Source organism: Rosa rugosa, chromosome 6 (genome assembly GCF_958449725.1).
Source record: "Rosa rugosa chromosome 6, drRosRugo1.1, whole genome shotgun sequence".
NCBI lineage: Eukaryota > Viridiplantae > Streptophyta > Magnoliopsida > Rosales > Rosaceae > Rosa > Rosa rugosa.
In genome coordinates this window covers 34,707,667-34,731,510 of record NC_084825.1, presented here as the reverse complement: position 1 = coordinate 34,731,510, position 23,844 = coordinate 34,707,667, and the positions used below count along the sequence as shown (strand labels likewise).

Here is a 23,844-nt window from a genome sequence, read left to right as displayed (position 1 = left end):
GACCTATGGCGGTGGGCATCTTCGGCAGGGAATCTCCTGGACCTGTGACGGCGTGGTCATGGCGGTTTTTCCGGCAGATTGGTGGGGCGGCGGGGCTTTGGTGGTCTGGGATGATCACTGGGGAGACGTGGCTATGGGGAATCTGCTCGAAACGTGGTGGCGGCGTCTGGGCGGTGTTTCTGTGCGGTTCCGTGGGGGAGGTCGAGGCGGTCGTGGGTCGGGCAGCGTAGCCGATGGCTGGAGGTGGGAGGAAGTGGCAGGCTCGGGTCATCCTTTGGCTGCTAGGCCTTGAGTTGGGCCCATTCTCTTCGGACTGCTCTCTTTTGGGCTGGGGTGTTTTTGCCCTAGACCCATCCTATGTTTTTTAGTTTTTCTAATTACAATAAGGTTCCGTTTCCAGGGACATTCTACGCACCTTTGTGCATCTAGTTTTGGAATTTGGTCTGGTCTTGTCGACTTAATTCTCAGTGGATCTAGGTGTACACCAATTGAGGTCTCTAGGCAGCTAGGTTTATTGGTTAAAGAGTTAGGTTGGAAGGGCCGGATCTCTCTAGCGCCTCCGGCGTAGTACCAAAGGTGGATTCCCGCTATGTCTACGTATTAATTGTACAATGAGTGAGTCTATGTTTCTATGTACCGTTGTGGGTACTACCACTATCTTCTTGTCTGTAAATGACAGCGGAAGGGTATGTACGTAATGGCCTATTCTGACTTTTGATGAATATATATTCGCCTACTGGCTCCATTATCAAAAAAAAAAAATTCATAATTATAATAACAATGCAATCAAACCGAAAGTCGATCAAGACAATGAGATGAAATGTGAGACTCTAATGCCATACCTTCAACCAAAGAAAAGACTAGGAATCGACCTTTCCCCAAAATCAAAGCCGTAAATTGAATATTTTGCAGCAAAATTAGGATGAACATTCCGGCACTAAATCCACTCCTATCCATATATCAGTCATGTTTCTTTTTTTTTTCCAACAATTCGGCGCCATGTCACGTGCTCACCACTGATTGCTCTGCTTTACACGTGTCCTCTGAAGAAAAAGGCGCGCAAGCCGTTGTTTTGTAGCATAGGATTCCAGCAATCTCACACCCACACAAAAGAAAGAAAGAAGAATAACCCAAAGGTGCAATCTTTCTATTGAAATCGAAACCTGAATAGCGATGCCGAGGCCAACTGAGGACATGATCCAGACCTACATCAGCCTCACCGGCGCGTCTCACTCACTCGCGCTGCTAAAGCTCGAGGTTCTCTCTTCTCTCACCTGCTTAATTGCTACTCTAGTTTTTTGTATCGTCATTTCTAGTAAACTTTCAGTAACTTGTCAAATTGGGTCTGCAAGCTTTTACTCCCTTGCTTGAAATACTACCGATCCCATTTCAAAATCACAAGAATCTGTGGTTTCTTGTTCCATTCTAATTTTTTTTTTTTTTTAGGTAAAGTTGGATGAAATGTGATATCTTTTACTTTTTAGAATGTAGGAAATCATGCTTAAATTGTATGCAGGATCTGTGGATCATATATTTTACTAGAGTTTTGAGTTTCTGAAGAAAAAGTTAAAATATATGTCGGCTGTATTAAGAATTTGTTTGGGCAACTTTAGAGGTTGAACTTAAATGGAATTTGATTTCATCATGTAGAAGATTGGAAGGGAATGCAGAAGTATGCACACAATGAATTTATGATTCTTTCCTACTTTCCTCATTTTAGAGGGTCCAAGTTAAACAAGGTTACATATAGTCACTCTAATCTTTGTGCTTTGAGCTAATGAACCCTGCCTAATGAATTTATGATTTTTGTTGATTAGACTTTACCATTGGGTTTTGTAGACCAAGTCATATCACCAAGGCTTCTGGTGTGACTTGGTTGTAAGGTTGGGAGCTAAGCTGATGAGGTAGACTAGTTCATTTGGATTCCTTGAATGAAAATCAGGATGTATATGTACTGTGAATGAAACCCTGATGTTCTACACTGTGTACATTGAATTGTACTTTCCTCCATACGTAACTTCTTTGTTACTAAGTTTCTGAGTTCTTCTGGTATGCTTTTGATTGTCAACAGGAACATGGAGGCGATCTCAATGAAGCTGTGAATGCACATTTTAGGGAAGGAGATGTACACAGGTATCACATTTTCACTTCATCTCATTCCTTTTTATTTTCTTGCTCAACTTTTAGTGATAATTTTTGTAACATTCCGCGTCTGTGTCTTCTCTCTTTAATACTTGTTTTACCTTTGTTCTTTTTTGGTTCAGTACAAGTCCTTCGTCTACTGCTCCCCCACAGTACAATTTCCCTCAAGTGAGTAATCAGAATCAAGTAGCACCACAACAAGGACTTCTGCCACTTCTCTCTGTTGCTAGGAGTTTCAAGCCTTCATTACTACTTGACCGTAGTTACAGTAGAGATCTCTACAATCGGATTGGTTCTGCATTAACTGGTCGGGCACCATCACCTTCACACCCAGGAGAGGTAACTGGGGTTCCTGTAGGTTTCAATGCCGGGAATGAGCAGCCTTATCTCTCAGGACAGAGGCCTACAATTCCGGATGTGGCAAGAACTGACTTGGACGCCTCAAGATATGGCAATGATGTGGAGGAAGAAATGATTCAAGCTGCTATTGAAGCTTCAAAACGAGAAGCTGAAATGGGTTCTCCGAATGTGCGAAACAGTACTCCCAATGTATGCTCCTGCCAATCTAATTGTCTTGGCCTATATCTTCTGTTTTTTCTAAAGTTATGACTCTTATTAGATTTGTTCATTCAGGTATCTCCTGGTAATGGGCTTCCGGTTGACAAAATTCCTGAAGAAAATTCAGATTTTGATCGTGCAGTTTCGTTGTCCTTGAAGGTCCTTAATCTGTCTTTCTTTTTCTGGGAGGTGGGTGCTTCCTTATTTTGAGGTCCTTGATTTTTTGTAATTTGAAGTGAGTTCAGACAGCAGAACAAGAGAAAGCAATACGTGAGATGCAGCTGAACGACAGGAATCAAGATCCAGGAGTTTATAGTACATGGAAGGTATACCTTCAATTTATGGTAGAGTTGCTCAGTTGCATATACAAATATTAGAAATAGTAGAAAAGATATTTGTAATAATAACTATATCAGAATTTCATTCAAACAGTTTAATTTCAGGTTGTATGCACTGCAGAATGGAGGGTTTAGGTCTCATGTTATACAAATAAGAAGAAACATTCTCTAATTTTTGGCAGACATTTTCTCAAGTAATATTTTAGGCTGCATGTAACTGTTTTAGCTTTTCTTACTTATCTGTCTTAAAAAGCATGTCAGGCCTAAATTCTGCTTATGCATCTATCAAACGAAGTACATTATGAAACTTTAGTAGATTGTCTCCCCTTGCTAATGAAAAATATTTGTGGATTCTAGCAAGGAAGGTCATCACAGCAAAATGGAGCTGAAGTTGTAGAGCAGCAATTAGTTAGTGAAGAGTCTAAGCGTGATGGTGGTAGTCATCTTCAGCAGGGAAAACTGGCAACTCACAGTGATGAGGTATAATCTCTGTTCTTACTTCTTACTTTTTTATTTATTTAGCCCATGTAAAAGAAAGTTGACTGCTAGACTAGTCAAATTGATCACATATATACTTGTAGTTGGGAAGCTTATCTCCAAAAGAGCTTGACGAAGCAATTATGCTTGAGACTGCACTTTTTGGTAAATCTCCATACACTCCTAATAATCAGCCTATATATGGCTCTTCCTCATCCTCTCTATCAGCAAGGCAATTGCTCAGAGAACAACAGGTTCTAATCTCCTGCTTGCAATCACCATCATGAGTTTGTGACTGTATTGTCCAGCACTTGATTGTTAAATATTTACTTGCAGGATGATGAGTATCGTGCATCCCTCTTAGCTGATAAAGAGAAAGAAATGAATGCTGTCAATGAAGCTGCAACTTGTCAGTTGAAGGGAGATGTCAACAAAAGAATCGAGCCAATGGTAGTGTACTGCTGATTATATTCAGTATTTTACCATATTGTTTTCAGAGTAATAATCTATTTACAATTGATTTTGGATTCACATTACTGAAATTTGGTTAATTGCTTAAGTTCGTTTTTTACATTTTGGTAGATAAGAAGGCCAAAATCTTAAATATTGCGAGGATACAGGGAAACAGTTGCATTCTTGATTCTGTCGTGTGTCCTTGATGTCCTTATGTGGCTCAGGAAGCTTTTGAATGTAATGCTAATATACAATACAAGTGAGAATAATTTGTCTTATAAAACATATGTAATTATAGGGATTCATGTTTATCCCAATGGCAATTACAAATGTGGTTTATTTGTGTCAGATGCTAAGAACTCATAACCAAAAAATAAAAATGAATGTTAATGCTCGTAAGCTCCATATAGTTTAGAACTGATGGTGGAATTATTGATGTCAGTGGAGATTTTGGATATGTCAAATGTGTGAAAGATCCGAGGTCATTTGGATTTAGTTTACCACACTGTCTACCATAACTTAGTTAAAATGCTGTCTGCATCTGCAGATACGAAGCTGTAACTCGACTGCTTAATATGATCTCTTGAGTGCTGGTATTACTTCAGTCAACCAATACGTGAAGTTTTATTGGATGTTTGGTTATTGGTAGTTTTCCTCTATCACGTAGTTAAGATATGATTTCCAGATTGTAGGTAATAGTTAAATATAGGCTGTGCCATTATGATGGAGTGATTTACCATTTTAGTTTTCACTTGCTAGATGTTTTATTTTTTTGGTCTATGATCTATTGTCTCACGAGATAAGATAACAGGAATTTGAGAGAAGGCTAGATGCAAAAAGTGCTTCACTTCCTTGTGAACCAGCACCAGATGATGAGAATGCTGTGACTCTTCTTGTTCGGATGCCAAATGGCAGCCGCCTTAGCCGTCGCTTTCGCAAATCTGACAAGCTTCAGGTATGACGTTAAAATTGTTTAGAGGCTTATATACATTTCTCTGTCTCCAAAATTCACTAAACTTCTGTTCCTTTTTAGCTTCTTTTTGACTTCATAGATGTTGGTAGAGTGGTGGAGCCTGGAACTTATAGAGTGGTAAATGTTCTTCTTCTGATCTGATTTTCATTTCTTTTTATTATTAAAGGAGTAAAAATAGAATTATTTTGATTGATTTTTGCATTGGACATTAATGAAGTGAATGAAATGTCACTTTGCTCTTAAATTGGGTTATATATATATATATATATAATTATATATTAAATATTTTTTCCTGTTCCTATCCATGCCTCATATCTTGATAATCTTGCTCCCATTTTTCCTTTTTATTAAAGTGCTGTCATTAGTAAACTACTAAACTTTGGGAATGCTATTGAGTTGCTGTTTGCTTAGATTTCAGGATGTAAAACAATAATTATGCTAGTTGGAGTTGACCTCATTCTAAATAGCTGAAATTGTTTGAATCATGATTTGAGCATGCTGATTGAGAAATAATATATGTCATATGATCCAAAATGCTAATTGGATTTTAGCACTCAATGGATAAACCTTCCAACTCCCCAAAATTCTAAAGAAATAATTGATATTTTACGAATGTCATCCAATTGCCTGCAGTTGCCCAACTGCAGGCAATCAATGGGATTAATATATTCAGTAACAGGATAATTTTCTTTTATATTGAGACGTCTGACCCTAATGTGGTCCCTTTATCATTTTACCATGGGACAGTCAAATTAGACTATGAAATCCAGAGGTGTTTTTAATTTCAATGAACATTATAATAGTTTGGTCTTTCTATTATTGAAATCTGGAGTATTAAACCCTGCGGTAGTTTGTCAAGTAGTTTTTGTTCGTCTATGTGACAGCAATAGACAGCGAATTTCCCATTGTTTTTTCATATTCTGATTATGCTGCTTGATTTCCATGAACAGGTGAGGTCATATCCTCGGCATGCTTTCACTGCCAATAACAGCTTATTAACATTGAGAGAACTTGGCCTGACCAACAAGCAAGAAGCATTATTTTTGGAACTGATTTAATAGCCTAGTTTCCCCCCTGAATCATGATCAGCTTCCATAAGATCAGACAGTTGATACCAAGCTCTTTCTTGTATATAAGGTTTAAAGTCATGTTGAAGAAGCCTAAAAATTCCATGCAGTACAGTTTATGATATGATTTATTAGAATTTAATATAGTATATTAATGTCTAATATTCTAGTCTCAAGCAACTTCTGGTTTTTCAGCTTAGTCCTAGTTAACTTGTGGTTTTTGGTTGAACTAGTTGGTAGCGTATACCCTATCATTTTTGTGAACTTTTCTTTGACATTTATTTTGTTTCAACTTAAGTCATTATCATCAAAGGAAATGATGGTCAATAAGAGTATCCTTTTCCAAAAACCTTTACTTTTTCATTGGTATGCCGATTTCAATCCCAAGTAACTATCGCACCACAGAAATGGGTGCCAGAAAAGAAATCATTTGATAGTCAAATTATGGACAGAAAAATGTAATAATCAAAGAAAAGAAGCGGAGAAGCCCTATGATTCTTTACTGCTTTCTCCTTTTTGGTTTGGTGCTGGTGCTGTCCAGTACTGCTTAGCCGCCAACAATATCTTTTCTCTATGATGAGGACCCTCTTCATGGTCTACAATTCTGGCATCATATTGCATTGCATCTAAGAGTGCCTTGGCCTTCAGAACTATATCCACATCATCCCTGAAAATTATACTGCCTTGTGGCCTTAAAATCCTATCCATTTCTAGAAGAATGTCTTCCATTTCGCATCTGCAACACAAAAATTATGTCAAGTTAGTTAACTTTCATATACTTCAAACACAAGTCAGTTAAACATGTCCGGGTTGTAAGACTGATTAGTCACCTGTCCTTGTAAAGAGTGAAAACCGAATCAGAGTGGATGAAGTCATAAGTTCTTGGGTAAGTAGACATGGCCTCACACCTGACAGAAAGAAAGCAGATAGCTTCAGTAACAAGGTAATATAACACCAGAGTACTGACAGGTTTCTGATTATGAACCTAAAACCCAAGTATGTTATAGAGCATACCAATTCTGATAAGTTCCGATCAATCCACGTTCATAAATGGCTCCAAGGGTGTTCACCTCAGCCTCAACCGGGACAATGTTCATAACCCATGCAGGGTCATCAGCCAGTGCAGCCGCAAAGCTCCCCAAGTAAGAGTTCATGTCAAGCAAATTACGATACCTCCCAGGGTCTGCCAACTGATAGTCCAAGGTCTTATAATGTGCAACTCTCTGTTTCCATAGCGCCGTGTCTTCTCTGAACATCTCAGCTGTAATTCCTTTCAAACTTCCACTACTAATTCTTGGAGGAACTGTAGTTAGCCTCGCTGGCCATTTAGCTAATTCCCCACCTGCAACTTCTTTTATGTTGTTCACTCCGGGCAATGGAGTCAAACACTCCTCAAGTTTAGTATACCTACCAAAGGAAAAAAGAGACGTTGTGTTAAGAGAACCTCAAAAACCAATGATTCATTTTGACGCCAATCAAGTCTATCATTTACTCATTTAACTTATTCTTTGCCACTAAACAACCATTGGAGTAAAGTACAAAAAAGAAGCACCAAGTCACTAACACACCAGCTAGTGTGAATAGTATAGACAGTTGGACAATTTAACAAACACTTGGTTTGTTCTAAAGGACTTGGACATTTTACCTTTTTCATCTGATTGGTTTTGGTATCAATGACAAAGTTAGAGATTCCAAATGCTCAAAACAAAGATCTAAACCACTCCACCAAAATTCTATAGAAACCCAAAAAGAATGAAAACAAGGAAATGCATGTGTAGGGGACTGAAAAGCAAATAATTACCATGCTGTGTCTGGATTTTGAGCTTGGCAGAAGGATGGTTTCTTGAAAACCTTTCTATTGGATTGACAGTGGATATGGTTAGTGGGTTTTTTCCAAATGGCAAGGTCACCCTTCTGCTTCAATTTTTTCCAGCATAAGCTTTTTGCTACTCTCTCAATCATGTCCTGCTCAGCTTTGAGGTCTGCCTCAGTTCTCTGCCAACCTTTCCAGTGATTCTGCCAGTTGATTGGTGGGCCGGACAGAATCCAATACCCCCCGGGTCGTAAAACACGATCCACTTCAATCAAGTACAGCCCATCTGCATAACCATAATCCAAATTTCATAAGAATGATCGCGATTAGTTAATGACAGTGTCGAAGGTGATTAGTTACCATATTGGCCCCACGGAATGAGACAACGAGAGCAGTGAGCCATGTCGAAAGCTCTCGAGGGATAGGGAAGTCTAATTGAAGCCATTACACCAATCACTGCAGGAACTCCTCTTTCAAGAGCAAATTGAACTTGTGCTTCATGAGTGTCTCTTGGTGCAAATGACACTGTTAAAATGTCCCTAGACAAAAGGTAAGCACCCCAACTTGCAACCTGAATCAAAATTTAAAAACAAATCAAAACCAGTTATATGATGAGAATGTGACTTGCTAAGAAAGCAAGCTGAGTAAGTCAACCAATAAATACTTTTAACATCTGAAAATTTAATTCAGATACGAAGTAAACTAACTATTAGATTTAAAATCTGAAAACTGAATTCAGATATGAAATCATATTAATTATTAAAATTAGAAAAGAGTGCATTGCAAGAATTACTTTCCCATATGCCAATGCTAATATATTGAAACCACTTTACTTCAGTGTCAAGGATACAACTTTTTTAACAAACCCTTCTTCTAAAGTGATTTTACTACCAAATTCTTCCTTGAACTTTTGCTAAAAAATAGTATTGCACCAACCCATTAATGTTCTCTTAAAGAGTTTCTAATCTGAATTAAATTGCTATTTGTATCATTATAACTACTAATTATAGCATCAGTACACAGTTTTCAAAAACCATTTCCTATTTTCCTAATTAATGAGGAATCTACCCACCAGATTTTTGCTAATCTCCTTTTTGTCTTCACAGTTCACACCAAAAAGAAAACACAATTTAAATTTCTTATAACCCCCTAATTAATTATGTCCATAGCTGGTCAACAAATCTGGCCCTTTCATGCCACTATTAAAGACAATTTCAATTTTCAAACAGTGTTAAAAAAAAAAAAAACAATTTCAAACACCTTAAATCTGATTTGGTCACACCTTTTATGAGCTGTAACTTTCCATTTTTACAAAAACCAAGATTAATCTATAAAACCAAATCTCCTCCAACCCAAATCACTCTTTTCACAACTCACCTAAAAATACAGTATTACCATTTTTGCCGCTTGAAAATCTCATTACTCAAAAAGATGCGAATTCATCATAAATTCACGTAAATTTTTTTTGATTACGATAAAAGGTATCCGACTCATTTTCCTTTCAGAGAAGAACCCCCATTTGGACAAAATTCTCAATTTTTTTTAAGAGAAAAAGAGAAACCATTAGAACAAAAATAATTATAATGAAACTTAATTACCGGAAAATAATGATCAATCGGAAAATGTAATACTTACCCCACAACCGGTATCAATGGCGGTCCTAATAGACCCGTCTCTGAGATTAATCAACTTGCCAATATCGTCAATATAAGCGTCCGCACCGTTAGGGAACATGGTCCCTCCCCCAGGGAATTGAAACCGGTCGCCCTCGTAGTGAACCCAATTCTGTTTTTTCTTCTCCACAGTCAACTCCTTGTGCGGAACGTTGGCGTACCACACCGCGCCCCGGCTCTCCGGCCACCGGAACGGCACGGTGTAGCCGTGGGGCGCCGGAATCCGGCACTTGAGGAGCTCCTGCTTCTCCGGGCAATGCCGCTCCCGGTAAATTAGCCGGTCCCGGTCGAACTTCAAGGACCGGGTGGCGTCCTCGCAGGGCGTGTACTCGGAGAGGCTGGCGTCGCATGGAGGCACGTGGGTGACACGCGCCGTCGCGGGAGGGACGTGGAGGTCCTCGGCGCGGTGGTGGGGCTCGAAGTCGAGGTGGGTCGTGATGTTTTTGGAAAACTGGGGGCAGGAGACGGCGGAGGTGATGGAGGTCGTGGCGGCGGTGGAGGAGGGGGTCCCGGCGGAGTGCTGCCAGACGCCGATTAGGTAGCAGAGTGTGCAGAGCACTGTGGCCAGAGTCAGGAAGTAGAGGTTGGTCCGCTTCGGCTTCAGCGAGAACTTCGCCATGGTTTACAGAGACAGAAAAGAGTCTCTTGATCAAGAGTTGTGTATGTATAGGTGTGTGTATATATATATATATATATATATATAGAGAGAGAGAGAGAGAGAGAGGGGAAGGAGGTGAAGGGTTGTTGATGACGAAGTTTGGTTTCCAAGGATGATTTTATATGCGAACTGTGTGCGGGGTCTCGGTGTGCAGCTTTTGGGACACAGGGGGGAAGGCGAGTGAGAGACACGCGCGAGGGGTTGGGGGTGGGTTGGTTTGAAGGAAAGTAGAAGGGGGCTCCCTTTGATCTGAATTTATTGAATGCGGGGAGACTGTCAAATTCAATACGTGGCATTGGCATTGGGTTCAATTGTTTTGGGGCATCTTTTGGATTGTTTGATGGATTTTTGTCTTCAAGAGAATGTCCAATATACACGCCAGTACTATAGTCGGTAATAAAAGGTTTGTTAATTTATTTCCCATAATTGGTAAGAACCGTATCCTGTGGTAATTAGGGTTTGGCAGTCCTATACTCTTGTGTTTTTCCCATGGAATGCACGAGGGCGGGATTTACTTATACGAATTTGAAAATGGATGAATGGGAATGAATTTCTATAAGGAGATTCGATGACATATTCCCTACCATGTTGTCGAATCCCTGAAAACTTACTTTTGGATGTGAAATCCTGTTGCCAATAAAAGCTTGCAGATAAATATCATTAAGTGTATTTCTCGTGCCATGTACAGGTACATATTTACTTACATGAAGTTGAAAAATCAATGAATGAGAATGAAATTTTATAACTCTAACAGCTTCTTTATAAAATCTTTATTATAAGGACTAAAAAGTTAAAATCTCTATGATTTTTCTTTCGTAATTTTAATAGCTTCTCTGTCACATTCTCTATAATTTATTATTCACAATGTCAGGATATGGTTCTAGTGATACTCATAACCACCATGTCTAGAAGAAAATTTTGTACTTTGAAGTATGTTTCATCACTTTAAGCTACCATATGAAGTCTCAAAAATATCTTTCAAATGATTGATGGCAATACATCCTTAATGTCCCATATCATTGCTAAATGTCTGTCTCAATGATCAAAGAAACGATTAGATAACAAAAAGATAAATTCTGTGGATAAATTGAGACACAGACGCCCAAAAAAAAAACAGAATAAAGCTTGCAATAGGCTTGGCACAACTACAAGTTAAATGCCTGAAACCAAAAATTATAACTCCTAGACTTCTAACTAACCGCCACCAAAACAAGATTTAGCTGATTCAGCTCTAACTGCGAAGAACCACTGCTAATAAATCCAACTCGTCGCTTGAGAGGAAGCCGCCACTCAAACATCGTAGGAGCTCCACCCAAGCACCATATCTCTCAAAATGAAAAGGACAATTGAGTGAAGGAGCATATTCACCCCAATTTTCTATTAACATACTTTTACTTAATAAATTTATAATCCAACGGTCTATATCTTAAATTAGCCTCTAAAGATCATCTCTGTAAAAAATCAATCAAATCAGAAATTGTTTAATTATTTAATTGAATAAAAGAAATGGATGGTTCTAACAACACTTACTACTATTATGATGAACCGTCCATGTATTTCATGAAAATAAATAACTAAAAAGTCTTCAATTTGATTTATTTTTTACAGAGCTAATATTTGTATAACGTTATACAACGTAGATGGTTGGATTAGAAAAGTATAAAGTTATTATGTGTTAATTGCAAAAGAGTGTGAATATGCTCATTCACTCAAATGGGTAAACTTAAGAATTGTCCGAATGAAAAATATATAGTTGGCATTTTTATTAGCTTCCTTAATGAGCACTTTATCCTTTTTTTTCTTCATTTACTTCCTTAATGCATAAGGGGAGACTCCTACTTTGGCACCATGTATTTTTGGTTGGTACCCAAAGGTTCCAAGGTACAAGAGAATACAATCAATTCCATCTACATCACTATTATCAATAATAATGTTAAGAAGAACTTCTTCTACAACAAGTTTTGGAAGCTTCACATAATCATGCCTTGAATAGTTTAAACTATTTTTTTTTTTTTGGTCAATAATTGTATTAGAAGATCCAAAGGATCAAGCAAAATACAAGAGGTACATAAGACCCAAGATAAAGAGGCACAAAAGGCCCCAGATAACAAAATACAAGAGGTACATGAGACCCCAGATAAAGAGGCACATAGGCCCAGATACAGAGGCACACAGGCCCAGCAAATGAGGCACACAGGCCCAGCAAACATTGAAATAAGAAAACCCTACAGAAATAGCTATCAAGCCCCAAGTGGAAGACATCTCCCTACTGAGAACCCTACTACCGCCGATTCCATGTCCTAGCTGGAAGAGAAATAGCCGCCATAGCACCATCTTGCCTCCTTCAACACCGGTTGGGACACACATAGGGCTCAAGAACGCCCATGAGACACCGAGTAACTTAGCAGTGTGTGTTTGCCGCAGCAATCGAGCCACACGCAAATGGGGAACGAATAAACCGCCAACGGGCGTTAGATCGTTTAGGGGTGGTGTAGAACGAAGCAAATCTGGAATCCATAGTGACCAATTCCATCCAAGAGGATATAGACTTATTAACAATAAAACAACGAGCACAAAGAAATTACTAAATACAGAACAACTACGAAGAACAAACCACCGACAAGGCCTAGAAACAGATGCGCGGCCTAACCACCACACTTCCGGAGGCGCTGTGGCACACCAAACCGGTTGGCAGCGCACGCCGCCGACACCACTCCGCTGCGCCATAGCCCCACATCGCCGTGCCGTAGCCTTGCACCGCCGCGCCGTAGCCCAGCACAGCACCACCACCGCACCACATCGCCGACCACCCTGGAACCCGGAAGAAAGGAACAGAGCCTCACCCGGATCGACCCTGCCATGAGAGCTAGCTCCCATCCACCTCCCCGATCCCAGAACCAGTGGAGACGCCAGAACCCGCATCGAGCACAGATCCACCAACCCTGGGCCGCATCCCTGCCTAAAAGCCACGCCAATAGCCTGAGCCACCATCCCCTCCAGGACCGCCACTAGCCGGAGAAGAGGTGGGAAGGGAAAATAAGCTGCAAACAAAACAACAAAGGAACTGGGACTAGAAGCCCGACCAAGAGAGTGCTCCCCCGACTCTCAAGCCAGAGATCAGGATCCGGTTGGATCTAGATCTCGGCAAGAGAGAAGGGGGAGGATGGTTTCAGATCTACTTTCTCTCTCTAGTTTCTAGAGAGAAGGCAGAGCGTCGGGGGTCTTGTAATTGAATAGTTTAAACTATGAAACCACCTAATTGGTCAAAATGATTTGAATTATGTTGCCAAACCAAAAATTAAATTTTTTTTTTTTTTTTTTGGTTGGATCACAAATTTATAGGATTTGTGAAGAAAGCAATTTTATCGTGGTGTGTTTGGTTGGTGCTTGGTAAGGGGTGATGGGGAATAAGCCCATTTTTGGAAGCTGAGGTGGCAATGGTTGGGGGAATCACTTGTACTCTACAAGCAAAAGCGCGTGGCGCGCGTGAGGAAGGTTTTGGAAAAAGTCGGGTTTGGCTGAAAAGAATAGTACTTTGCACGGACAAACACGCGATCCTAACGTAAAAGTGCTTCTGCGTTGGCTGCGTACTTGCATACAAAGCGCCCCTGATTGCAAAAATATTGAACATTCAAGGACACGAATATTGCGATAATTTGAGTGAAGGACGCCAACGGTGCAGTTAATCTCCATTGGTAAAAATTGATACGAAATAATTACATCAAAAATGTAAAAAAAAATTATGTTTTCTAAAAGTATCAGTTGTATGCACGATGAATGAAGCTGCACATAATGAATCGTTCATGTGTGGGAATTGATCATTAATCAAATAAATATATATTTGACTACTGGTCATAACACAATAAATAAACAAAATAAATATATATGGCGGTGATTGGATGTTAAATGTCTTCTTTGCTATGTACATATAATTACATAGGAGAATTCCACAAATGGTCACTCAACTATGACTCATTCGACACTTTGGTCACTGAAGTTTCAAATATATCACTTTAGTCACTCAACTATTACACTATCAATCACTTAAGTCACCCAAATAGTATTTTTTATAATTTTTTTTTAATGAAAAAAATTAACAAAGTGACTTAAGTGATTGATAGTGTAATAGTTGAGTGACTAAAGTGATATATTTGAAACTTCAGTGACCAAAGTGTCGAATGAGTCATAGTTGAGTGACTATTTGTGAAATTTTTCCTAATTACATTATAGTACTCGTAGGAAAAAAAAAATTTAAAACAAAAAATGCAACTACTGGTTTGATATTTTTGCTCTCTTCATTGGCAAATTAACATAACCATTTTAATCATTTAGTAGAACAAAATGTAAAGAAGACATAAAAATGCAGTATAGAGTTCCTACATTGACTATCCTGATGTCAACTATTGAATCTTTTGAGTCTTTGACTTAAAGAACCATTTAACAAAAAGTCTTTGAGTTGGCCGGTGAGGCTGAAATTGACCATATATGTACTTTGAAATCGGCATCGATCAGAACCAATTAGCAGGTTTGTAATTTGTTAGAGATGATCCAAGTGATCGATATGCTCTCTCTCTCTCTCTGAGCTTAATTACCTCAAAATTATAATTTTATAGAACTCATATACTTAATACAGATATCTCTAGTATTATTTTCGATCTGTATTAATTTGACCCAAGGTTCAGTCGTTGGTGGATCTCTTTTCTTTTAATGAATTTGTGGTTTGTTTAAGAAAGAAATAAATATATAAACTGTAGTATTTCATACCTAATATCTGTAACATGTGACATATATGCGCAGCAGATTTATTTCCTTTCTAAATCAACTTACGAATAGAAGATGATAAAAGTTATTTGTTGGCAAAGACAAAAATGGATATTTTTATTTAACAATCCAGGCTTGCTAAGTTGTTAATTAGAGTGAAGTAAAAAAGAAACAATATATATAGTGAAAGATTAAGAACTTGATTTCAAGTTTCAACTAAGGGAGGAATATTAGAGAGGATGATGAGATTTCAATAAACAAATGTTACTTCCACCAAACATTAACAGAACCATGTTATTTTGAGGAGAGTCAGTAGCCAACCACGCATGCACCGTCATAAATCTTAAAACAAGAAAAAGTGTTTGTTCAACTAGGTCAAATTGTACAAGGAAAAGGATATAGAATCCTAGCTAGCTAGTTGCTACTCGATCTTGTGAGATTTTTTAGAGTTCGAACTTTGACAGAAGGAAAAGATGCCCATGACCATTTTGTAATCATGCAATCATATTTCTCGTAAATTCTACCGTATATTTCAGTATATAATATACTTTATTTCAGGAGTGAAACCCTTTGATCCTTTTTTTTTTTAAAAAAAATGTTGCTATTTAAGCAATTGATAAAAAAAAGATATAACAGTGTTATTACAAGAAAATTTTTGCATACCTCCTACTTTTCTCATGTTTATTTAGATCTCTAAACATGGTTCTCAAGTCACATTGGATTATTGAAATTTCCCATTTCACGAAATATATTAAAGTAGAGACTTTACATGTCAGAGGTTTTTCTTTCTCAATAATTCTAACATAAGCAAGAGACCTATAGATTCCTACTACTAAATTAAAATGGAATCTCTGATTAATCCACATGCGTAAGGTTTATAAGGATGATGGAGCTAGATTGAACTATTAGGTCGCGTTTGTTAGGGAGGATTGGATGGGATTGGACTGGCTTATCTCATATAAACAGACTAATCCCTTGTTTGGCATCACTCAGGACTCCATTAAATGAGACTATGTAGTCCCCGAATCAACCTCAACACCTTCTTACATAGTCTCCCCAAATTTCATCGGACTGTGGAAGCTCCGTTCTTCACTTCAGCCTCACCTCGTCTTCTCACCTCCTTACCTGCAATTCAGCTCCGTCTACATCGTTTTTGTTTTCAATTGCTTGTCATCAATTCGTTATTTCTTATCAGTTTCTTCTCATCGTTTGACTGACCTTGATGAACAACCCAGAAATTGAATCAATTAATTCTGCTCGCCTTCTCCACAATCTTCACCCGTTTTGAAATTCAGCACAAACACCTCATTCCTAGCCCCAACATTCATAATTGAATCAAAATTAGCCTAAAGAAACCCAAAACCACCACCACATACGGTGTACCCAACGATGGCTGAAACACCCAGAAACCAATTCTTCCAAAACATAATCAAATTCGAAAATCATGTAAACTAGCATGTAGAACACGAAGAGTAGATCAACTTTCATACCTCATGCACCTCAAAACATCGCCGGAGCCGCCAGAATTTGTAGAGAAACAGCCGGAGACCTCGGCATTCAATTCTCTCTCCACACCCACCAATCGGACCAACTGAGGCTAGAGGCACGTCGGCGACCAGAAGATAGATCAAACCCGACCGGTGCGCCTGCCAGAGGTGCCTGATAGCGGAGCTTTGATCAGATCACCGTTTGGAGCTTCGCTGGTTTTGCAGGTTGGTGGTGTTGAAGGTTTCAGTTCTATACTTAATCCCGCTAGCACCAAACGTGGGTCAAGGCACTATATAGCATAAGCCTAGCTTGAGGAGTGCAGGACTCAATAAGAAATTAAGCCTAGGTAACACAATCCCCCCTAACAAACGCGACATTAGAGCACTAGTTAGCCACTACTTAGCCCTAATTCTGAACAAGAAAATGACGTATCTAATTTATAATTAAAATATCATTTCCTTTGGTTTGGGTTCATGTCTTCATGATTTGGAGATGCGCATATTATGTGATAGGTGTTAATTGGGTTTGCTATATATGGTGGAGTCCCATGATTCTGTTGGAATCTTTCCACCATCTTGAATAGGTTCCTAAATGAAATTATTTTATATAACTGAGTTACTCAGTAATTATTAATCATTTTGTATCTTTCATTATATAACTCACTCTTCCCAAACCGATTATTGTTTACATTATAATTCAGATGCCATTTCTGTAAAAATAAATTCTATCATTTAGTTACATGCATGGTATAATAAATAAATATCACAAAATGATGTTAAAATTGTTCACACACAGATATATATATATCCTAGTCTGGATTGCTTGAATTAGAGTATATATGACGACTCATTCAAATTAATGTCCTGCAATTACAAGCTGCAAAGTATAAACGTACGTAAACATGATTAGCAGGGGAAGCATGGGAGGGTTATATCTTGGGCAACTATCAAATTGTATGTATTAATATTTTAACGTACAGGAATTAATTAAACACTAGTTATATTAAGAAAAACAAGCTCGATGAAGCAAGGGCCATGCCATCTTATGCCAAGTTGCAACTCTTATCAGTCTTAATCACAGGGGAAATACGTACTACTCGAATAGTTAACCTTATATTATATGTTTACGGCGATCTACCTAATTTCAATTAATTACGAGTAATCATATGATTAGATTGCAGTCTTTGGCCCCTTTCCAGGTTCAAATTTCTCCGTTTTAGAGTTCATCACTACTTTTTAAACAATCAACCTTTTCTTTTATAGAGTTTAGAAAAAACCACAAAAATATATACAATAGATCTTGTTCATCAGGTAATTAAAGAATTTTGTGGTCATCCATCATTGAATTTAATTTCAAGACTTGAGATTGAAACACTTAAAATTTGTATTTTTAATCTCAACTATTGATATTAAATCAAAGAATGATTGACTATAAAATTCTTGGTCACCTGATGACCGTCAGACCCTGTAAACGTTACTTTTTTTTTTTTTTTGAAGGGGTTTGGAACCCAGCCAAGCTGGGAGGCTCATCCCCACGCTTGACTTATAATGAAAATGATGCATAGAGGGGGACATAGAGTCTTGACCTCTAGCAATATTACAGACATCCTCATAGAGTACATTCTGAATAATAACAGGAGTCTCATCTAACCAAACATCATTTAGAAAATTAAAGCTAGCAAGGTGTGCTAATATATGAGCAACACCATTTGCTTCACGAAAAATATGCCTAACCTCAGTTGAGTGAAAGAACGTCAAATATGACTTACAATCATCGATAATACGTAGTGGCGGGGCCAGAATTTCAAGTTTATTGGGGCACAAATGGATATATATCAAAACATACAAAATCTCTAGATAAAATTTCTATCTATTAAAATGGTTATTGTCATCGACGTAATTTTATATTTTAAAACGTTTCAACACAATCTCCTTATCTATATTAGTAAAATGTTTTTCTCAATAAATGAAATCAAGCAATCATTTAACAGATCACAACAATATTTGATTTTCTTTTAAATGAATATATTAAGTAAAGAAAAACATATATAATTATTTAATATAAAAAACTTTTATAATTAACTAAGCATAAAACACGAACATTAAAATGGTTATTGTCATCGACGTAATTTTATATTTTAAAACGTTTCAACACAATCTCCTTATCTATATTAGTAAAATGTTTTTCTCAATAAATGAAATCAAGCAATCATTTAATAGATCACAACAATATATATTTTTTTTTTAACCAAGTAATCATTCATTCATCGCAAGCCAGAATGGCACGGATACATACCTTCCCTTGCCAACTCAAGGGCAAGTTTAGGACGTGGTATGCTAGCACCACCCATTAAACAACCAGTGCACACTTATTAAGAGTGAGCCTATAAAACTATGAAAATAAACATAGTACATAGACACATCCCGAAACATAAAGAAAAAAATGGCACGTAGCTGAGACAATCCTCCTGGATCCCAGATGCGAAATCCCATAGAGTTAAAGCCCATTAGTTTGATTTGTGAAAGAACCCAGGCAACCTCCAAATTTGCTTTGGACACCCAAAGCTTCCATCTGGATTTGGGCCACTGAACTGATATGGGCACCCAATTAGAGTTGGGCCTCCCAACTGATCTGTGCACCCCATAATCGGTCACCCCTTCTCTGGTAACTATCCCAGCCGCGACCACCACCGCCATCGCCGCTTGTAACCCGTCAGCTTGCACTCTGACCACCGCCTGTGCATCTGCAACCATCGCCACCGCATCAAACTTCACACGACCCACAATACCAGCGCTGATCCAGATTGAAAATCCTCTCCAAACCGCCATCTCTGCAAGTCTGAACTGAATTCTCCTCGCCGTCTTGCTCTGAACAGAGAGGAATTTCCTCTGCCATGGCTGAAACATCCCACCAGATCTGGACAGTCCCCGCAACTCGAGCCATTCATCCTTTAGTCTCGCTCGACTCGGTCGGATCCGACCCGATGTACCCTGTTCTGCAATTCGGCGTCGGAAGGCTTCAACGCCCCAACACCGGAGGCCAGTTCTTCTTCGAACAAACCCATGGGAAGATCCGGGTTCATGGTCGAGAAAATCAGTCTGACAAAGAGATTGTTTTGGTTGGGTGTTCGCCGAAAACAAACGGCGTTGCAGGGCCGAAGAGAAGCCACAAAGCATGGAGAGGAAGGCTCCACTTATAGGCGAGGCCGGAGTTGGCTGCCATTTGAGAACCCCAAAACCAGGGCGGCTAGGGTTTAGGGTGTTAAGGATAATTGTTAGTAAAATAGTAAAAATTTAGTATAGTTTTATTTGTTAGTTAGGAGACTTTTTTACAGCTGTACTACATCTCTAGCTATAGGTATAAATAGATGCAACTGTATTCCTATTTCTGTAACAAGTTACAAAAATACTTGATACCAGTTCGTTGCTTCTTCAATTCTCTCTGCTTCTCTATTTCTTATGCTAAAGCTAACATGGTATCAAAGAGCCAGGTTCGATCGGGATTGAAATCGAAATTTTTCGCCGGCGACCTAGATTTCCTTCAAGAAATTCATCCTCTCTATTTCTGTCTGCTTATGATTCAAGCATTCAAGCTATTCAGATAAGTTCATCGTTCATTTTCATAGATCGAGTTATGAAATTTCATCAAGATTGTTGACATTTGCTGTTGATTTCTTACATCGGAGCCTTGAAATTGTGTTCTATGCACTCTATTACTGATTGAAAAAGGTTATTCCTGGAGATTTGTTAAAAGATTGAAGAAAAGTGAAAACCCTAGATCTGTTGAAGAAACGCATACTTTGATTCTACTACTTGTTGAACAATCTGATACTAGTTCGTGTTCACTGCCTGAATTCCTTACAAGTTTATTGCTAGAATCGATTATATTTAAGGACTTTTAATTGAAGACCAGAAGTTCCTTGAATTTTTGGGATAATTTTCTTTGGTTCTGCATATGGGTATTTTTGTATGAGAGGAGTATATGCTCATTTTGGGCTCCTATTGAAGAATGCTACTCAGTTATTACAAGTTTTCTGCCAATTATTGAAGTTTGTTGAGGTGTTCTCTCTGCCCTCAATTCGTGGCTGTATTGGTATCTTGATAAGATTGGGTTCTGGTATAGCTCCGGGTTCTTTTGACTTCAAATCAAGATATGAACCATTTGAGATAAGTTGGGTTTTGCATTCATTGATTTCATACAAAGATAAGAAGGGCTTCAGTACTACTTGTTAACAATTGGTCTTGGTTATCAGTTTTGTGAAGAAAATTTCAGTAGCATTCATATTATTGTTACTCCAGGTTTTGGAGTAGGTTGTCTGCTGGTTATTCAAGATAGGAATTCCTGTTTTCTCTGCTTTTCTACATTAAAGGAATCATATTGTCAGATTTTGCCACCTTGAATCATGCATCAGAACAGTGAGCTACAGCTTTCTTTACTCTCCAACTTCAGCAATGTAATCACAATTCGCTTGGATGACACTAATTACGTAACTTGGAGATTTATGCTCGAGTCAATGTTGGTAGGGTGTGCTCTAATGGGATACATTGATGGGTCTATTCCGTGTCCCCCACAATACAAAACAACAAAAGAGGGTTGTATTAGCTCAGAGCTTACACAAGACTTTAAGGATTGGAGGAAGAATGACTCTGCTTTGATCACTTTACTAGCTGCTACTTTGTCATCTGATGCACTTTCATTCATTGTTGGGAGTAAAACATCTAAAGAAGTGTGGTTTTCACTCGAGCAGAGATATGGTAAACTTTCGAAATATAAAGCTTTTGAGCTCAAGACCTCGATGCAGAAAATTCAAAAAGGTAATGATAGTATTGACAAGTATATGCAACGTTTTAAAACTGTGAGGGATCAACTTTCAGTAGCTGGAGTTTCTATTCCTGATGAAGATATAGTTATTTTGATTTTGAATGGATTGCCTTCTGAGTTTGCTACCATGAAAACTATAATAAGGATCAAAACACAAAAATCCCCTGTTTCAATGGAAGAATTAAGATCTCTCTTGTTAATTGCGGAAGATGAGATTAATCAATCTGTGAAGTCCATTTCTTTGTCTTTGGAGGCTGCTATGGCTGCATTTGATGATAATTCCAGAGGTACTTTACCTTCTCATTCTTTGAATAATAATTTACCTAATTCCGAAATGGTTAGCTCATCTACTACACCTGCTGCTACTCTTACAAGCAATTCTTCAAAACCTGTTACTCAATTTGGTTGTGTGGCTCAACCGACTGTTATATCTACCACACCTGGGTATGTTTCTGTATCAACTCATGCTACTAGTACTGTACATGCCTCTAATACTATGATGCTTACGAGTAGTGTTGCTTCTCCTACTGGATGCACTATGCAATACATGCCTAATTCTGAGTTTATGATGAGTGCTACTCCTGCTGCATTAAATGGCTGCATCATTTATCCTTCTCCTTCACCATACATGTTCAATGTCCAACCTCAAGATGTTGGTTATTCTCCTTATAATAATGGTTTGGTTCAGTCACAAGTCAACACAGAATTTATTCCACCCAATGGTAGAATTCAACATAATGGAGGCTTTATTGAACCACATGGTACTTTTTCATGTCAAAATGGTGACTTTCAGACCAATGATGGCTTTATGCAGCAAGCTCCTGATAATTCTCAGAAAAGCAATGATTCTTGTGGTCAAGATCATAAGAATAATGGTGTCTATGGACAGAGAAATAAGTCCAGTGCTGATGGTGGGAGGATTGATCCATTTGTGCACAATAATAAAGTTTCTCAAGCAAGATCTAGTGACTCTCAAAGTGTGTGTTCTGGCAAAATTTGTCAAATATGTAAACGATTTGGACACATTGCTGGAACTTGTCCTCAAAGATCTGCTCCTCGGCAAATTGTTGCCTCTGGATCTTATATGCAGTGTCAGATTTGCATGAAGTCAGGTCACAGTGCAGCTGAATGCTTGTACAGGCATAACTATACTTTTCAGCCACCAAATTATGTCTCAGATGCTAGTCAAAGTCTTCCCTTGCATATTAACAATGCAACTCCAGCTCCCTCTGACCTCTCCAAATGGCAACAAGAACTGCTCAAGGAAATTGAAGCTTTTCCGATGCAAGGCACTTGGCGGCTGTTATCTACTCCTTTGGATCAAACTACACTACATTGTAGGCAGGCAGCTTATCCTATGAAGCTATGCCAATCACTGCCACTCATTAATCCTGGTTGAAACCAATATCATGGGTTACTGTATTGCTGAAGTCTTTGGCTCTTTGTTGATGCAATCTGATGGTACCTTCTCTCCCATCAGCTTGAGGGAGGGTGTTAAGGATAATTGTTAGTAAAATAGTAAAAATTTAGTATAGTTTTATTTGTTAGTTAGGAGACTTTTTTACAGCTGTACTACATCTCTAGCTATAGGTATAAATAGATGCAACTGTATTCCTATTTCTGTAACAAGTTACAAAAATACTTGATACCAGTTCGTTGCTTCTTCAATTCTCTCTGCTTCTCTATTTCTTATGCTAAAGCTAACATAGGGCTTCCATTGCAGCTTAGAGGAAGAAAATAGATCACAACAATATTTGATTTTCTTTTAAATGAATATATTAAGTAAAGAAAAACATATATAATTATTTAATATAAAAAAACTTTTATAATTAACTAAGCATAAAACACGAACCAGAAACAAACAACAACAAAAAAAAGTAATAAGGAGAATTGAACCCTCAACCTCTTTAGTAGCATAAGAAAGCCCAACCAATGCACCAAGTTTGCAATTAGATATATAATGTCACTAAATTTTATTTGTATGATCAAAAGCCAGTGGGTCACGGGACCCACTATGCCCCTATGTGGCTCCGCCACTGATAATACGCCCAACGTCAGATAGGTCTTCTTTGTCATGTGCCATGGCTGCAATCACGAGTGAACAATCACTCTCCAATTCAACCTTCTAATAATCTTGGTGGTCATGTGCCACTGATAATAAGCCCAACGTCAGATAGGTCTTCATTGTCATGTGCCATGGCTGCAATCACTCTCCAATTCAACCTCCGAATAATCTTGGTGGTCATGTGTCAGATATAGGTCTTCTTTGTCTTCTTTGTCATGTGTCATGTACAATGTTTTGTTCTAGTTCACAACCTTCTCTACGTAATACGTCTCTTTTCAGGATTACAAAATGCAATGCAAGCTAGCATTTCCAGATATATTTTTGTTTTGCAGGATACAAATTAATACAAAAACACTTAATATGCTTGTCACTAATAGTTTAAAATCTAGTTAGCAATAAGGTCAGCACCAAGGTATGGCCAAAAAGTTACTACCATGCACTGCTATTTCTGGCCATATATATTAATTTAGCAGCACAGCTCTTCGTGGACCTCTTCTTTCACAAGGCATCTCTATACACACTAATATACAAATCAATGAATCACTAAGGAAAGAAAC

General features: G+C 38.2%; 2 protein-coding genes across 3 annotated transcripts; one reads left to right on the top strand and one right to left on the bottom strand.

The window, feature by feature from the left end:
* Positions 1–1,069: 1,069 nt before the first annotated feature.
* Positions 1,070–6,170, top strand: LOC133715431 (plant UBX domain-containing protein 8). Of its 2 annotated transcripts, XM_062141919.1 has the most exons (11): positions 1,075–1,257; positions 2,072–2,133; positions 2,265–2,691; positions 2,776–2,859; positions 2,946–3,026; positions 3,396–3,518; positions 3,620–3,769; positions 3,852–3,965; positions 4,780–4,923; positions 5,002–5,058; positions 5,892–6,170. In XM_062141919.1, exons 1-11 carry the CDS (start codon positions 1,174–1,176, stop codon positions 5,997–5,999), a joined length of 1,434 nt encoding a protein of 477 aa, XP_061997903.1. In that variant the 5' UTR covers positions 1,075–1,173; the 3' UTR covers positions 6,000–6,170. The 2 variants fall into 2 exon arrangements, with proteins under 2 accessions (XP_061997904.1, XP_061997903.1); XM_062141920.1 differs by lacking the exons at positions 5,002–5,058; positions 5,892–6,170 and adding an exon at positions 4,516–4,561 and having other exon boundaries at positions 1,070–1,257; positions 4,780–4,874.
* A 226-nt stretch (positions 6,171–6,396) lies between these two features.
* LOC133715430 (probable methyltransferase PMT15) lies at positions 6,397–10,348 on the bottom strand. Its single transcript, XM_062141918.1, has 6 exons — positions 9,457–10,348; positions 8,182–8,392; positions 7,810–8,107; positions 7,023–7,415; positions 6,839–6,916; positions 6,397–6,744 (listed from the first exon to the last, which is right to left on the bottom strand). The coding sequence occupies exons 1-6, from the start codon at positions 10,111–10,113 to the stop codon at positions 6,498–6,500; spliced, it is 1,884 nt and encodes a 627-aa protein (XP_061997902.1). The 5' UTR covers positions 10,114–10,348; the 3' UTR covers positions 6,397–6,497.
* Positions 10,349–23,844: the final 13,496 nt, after the last annotated feature.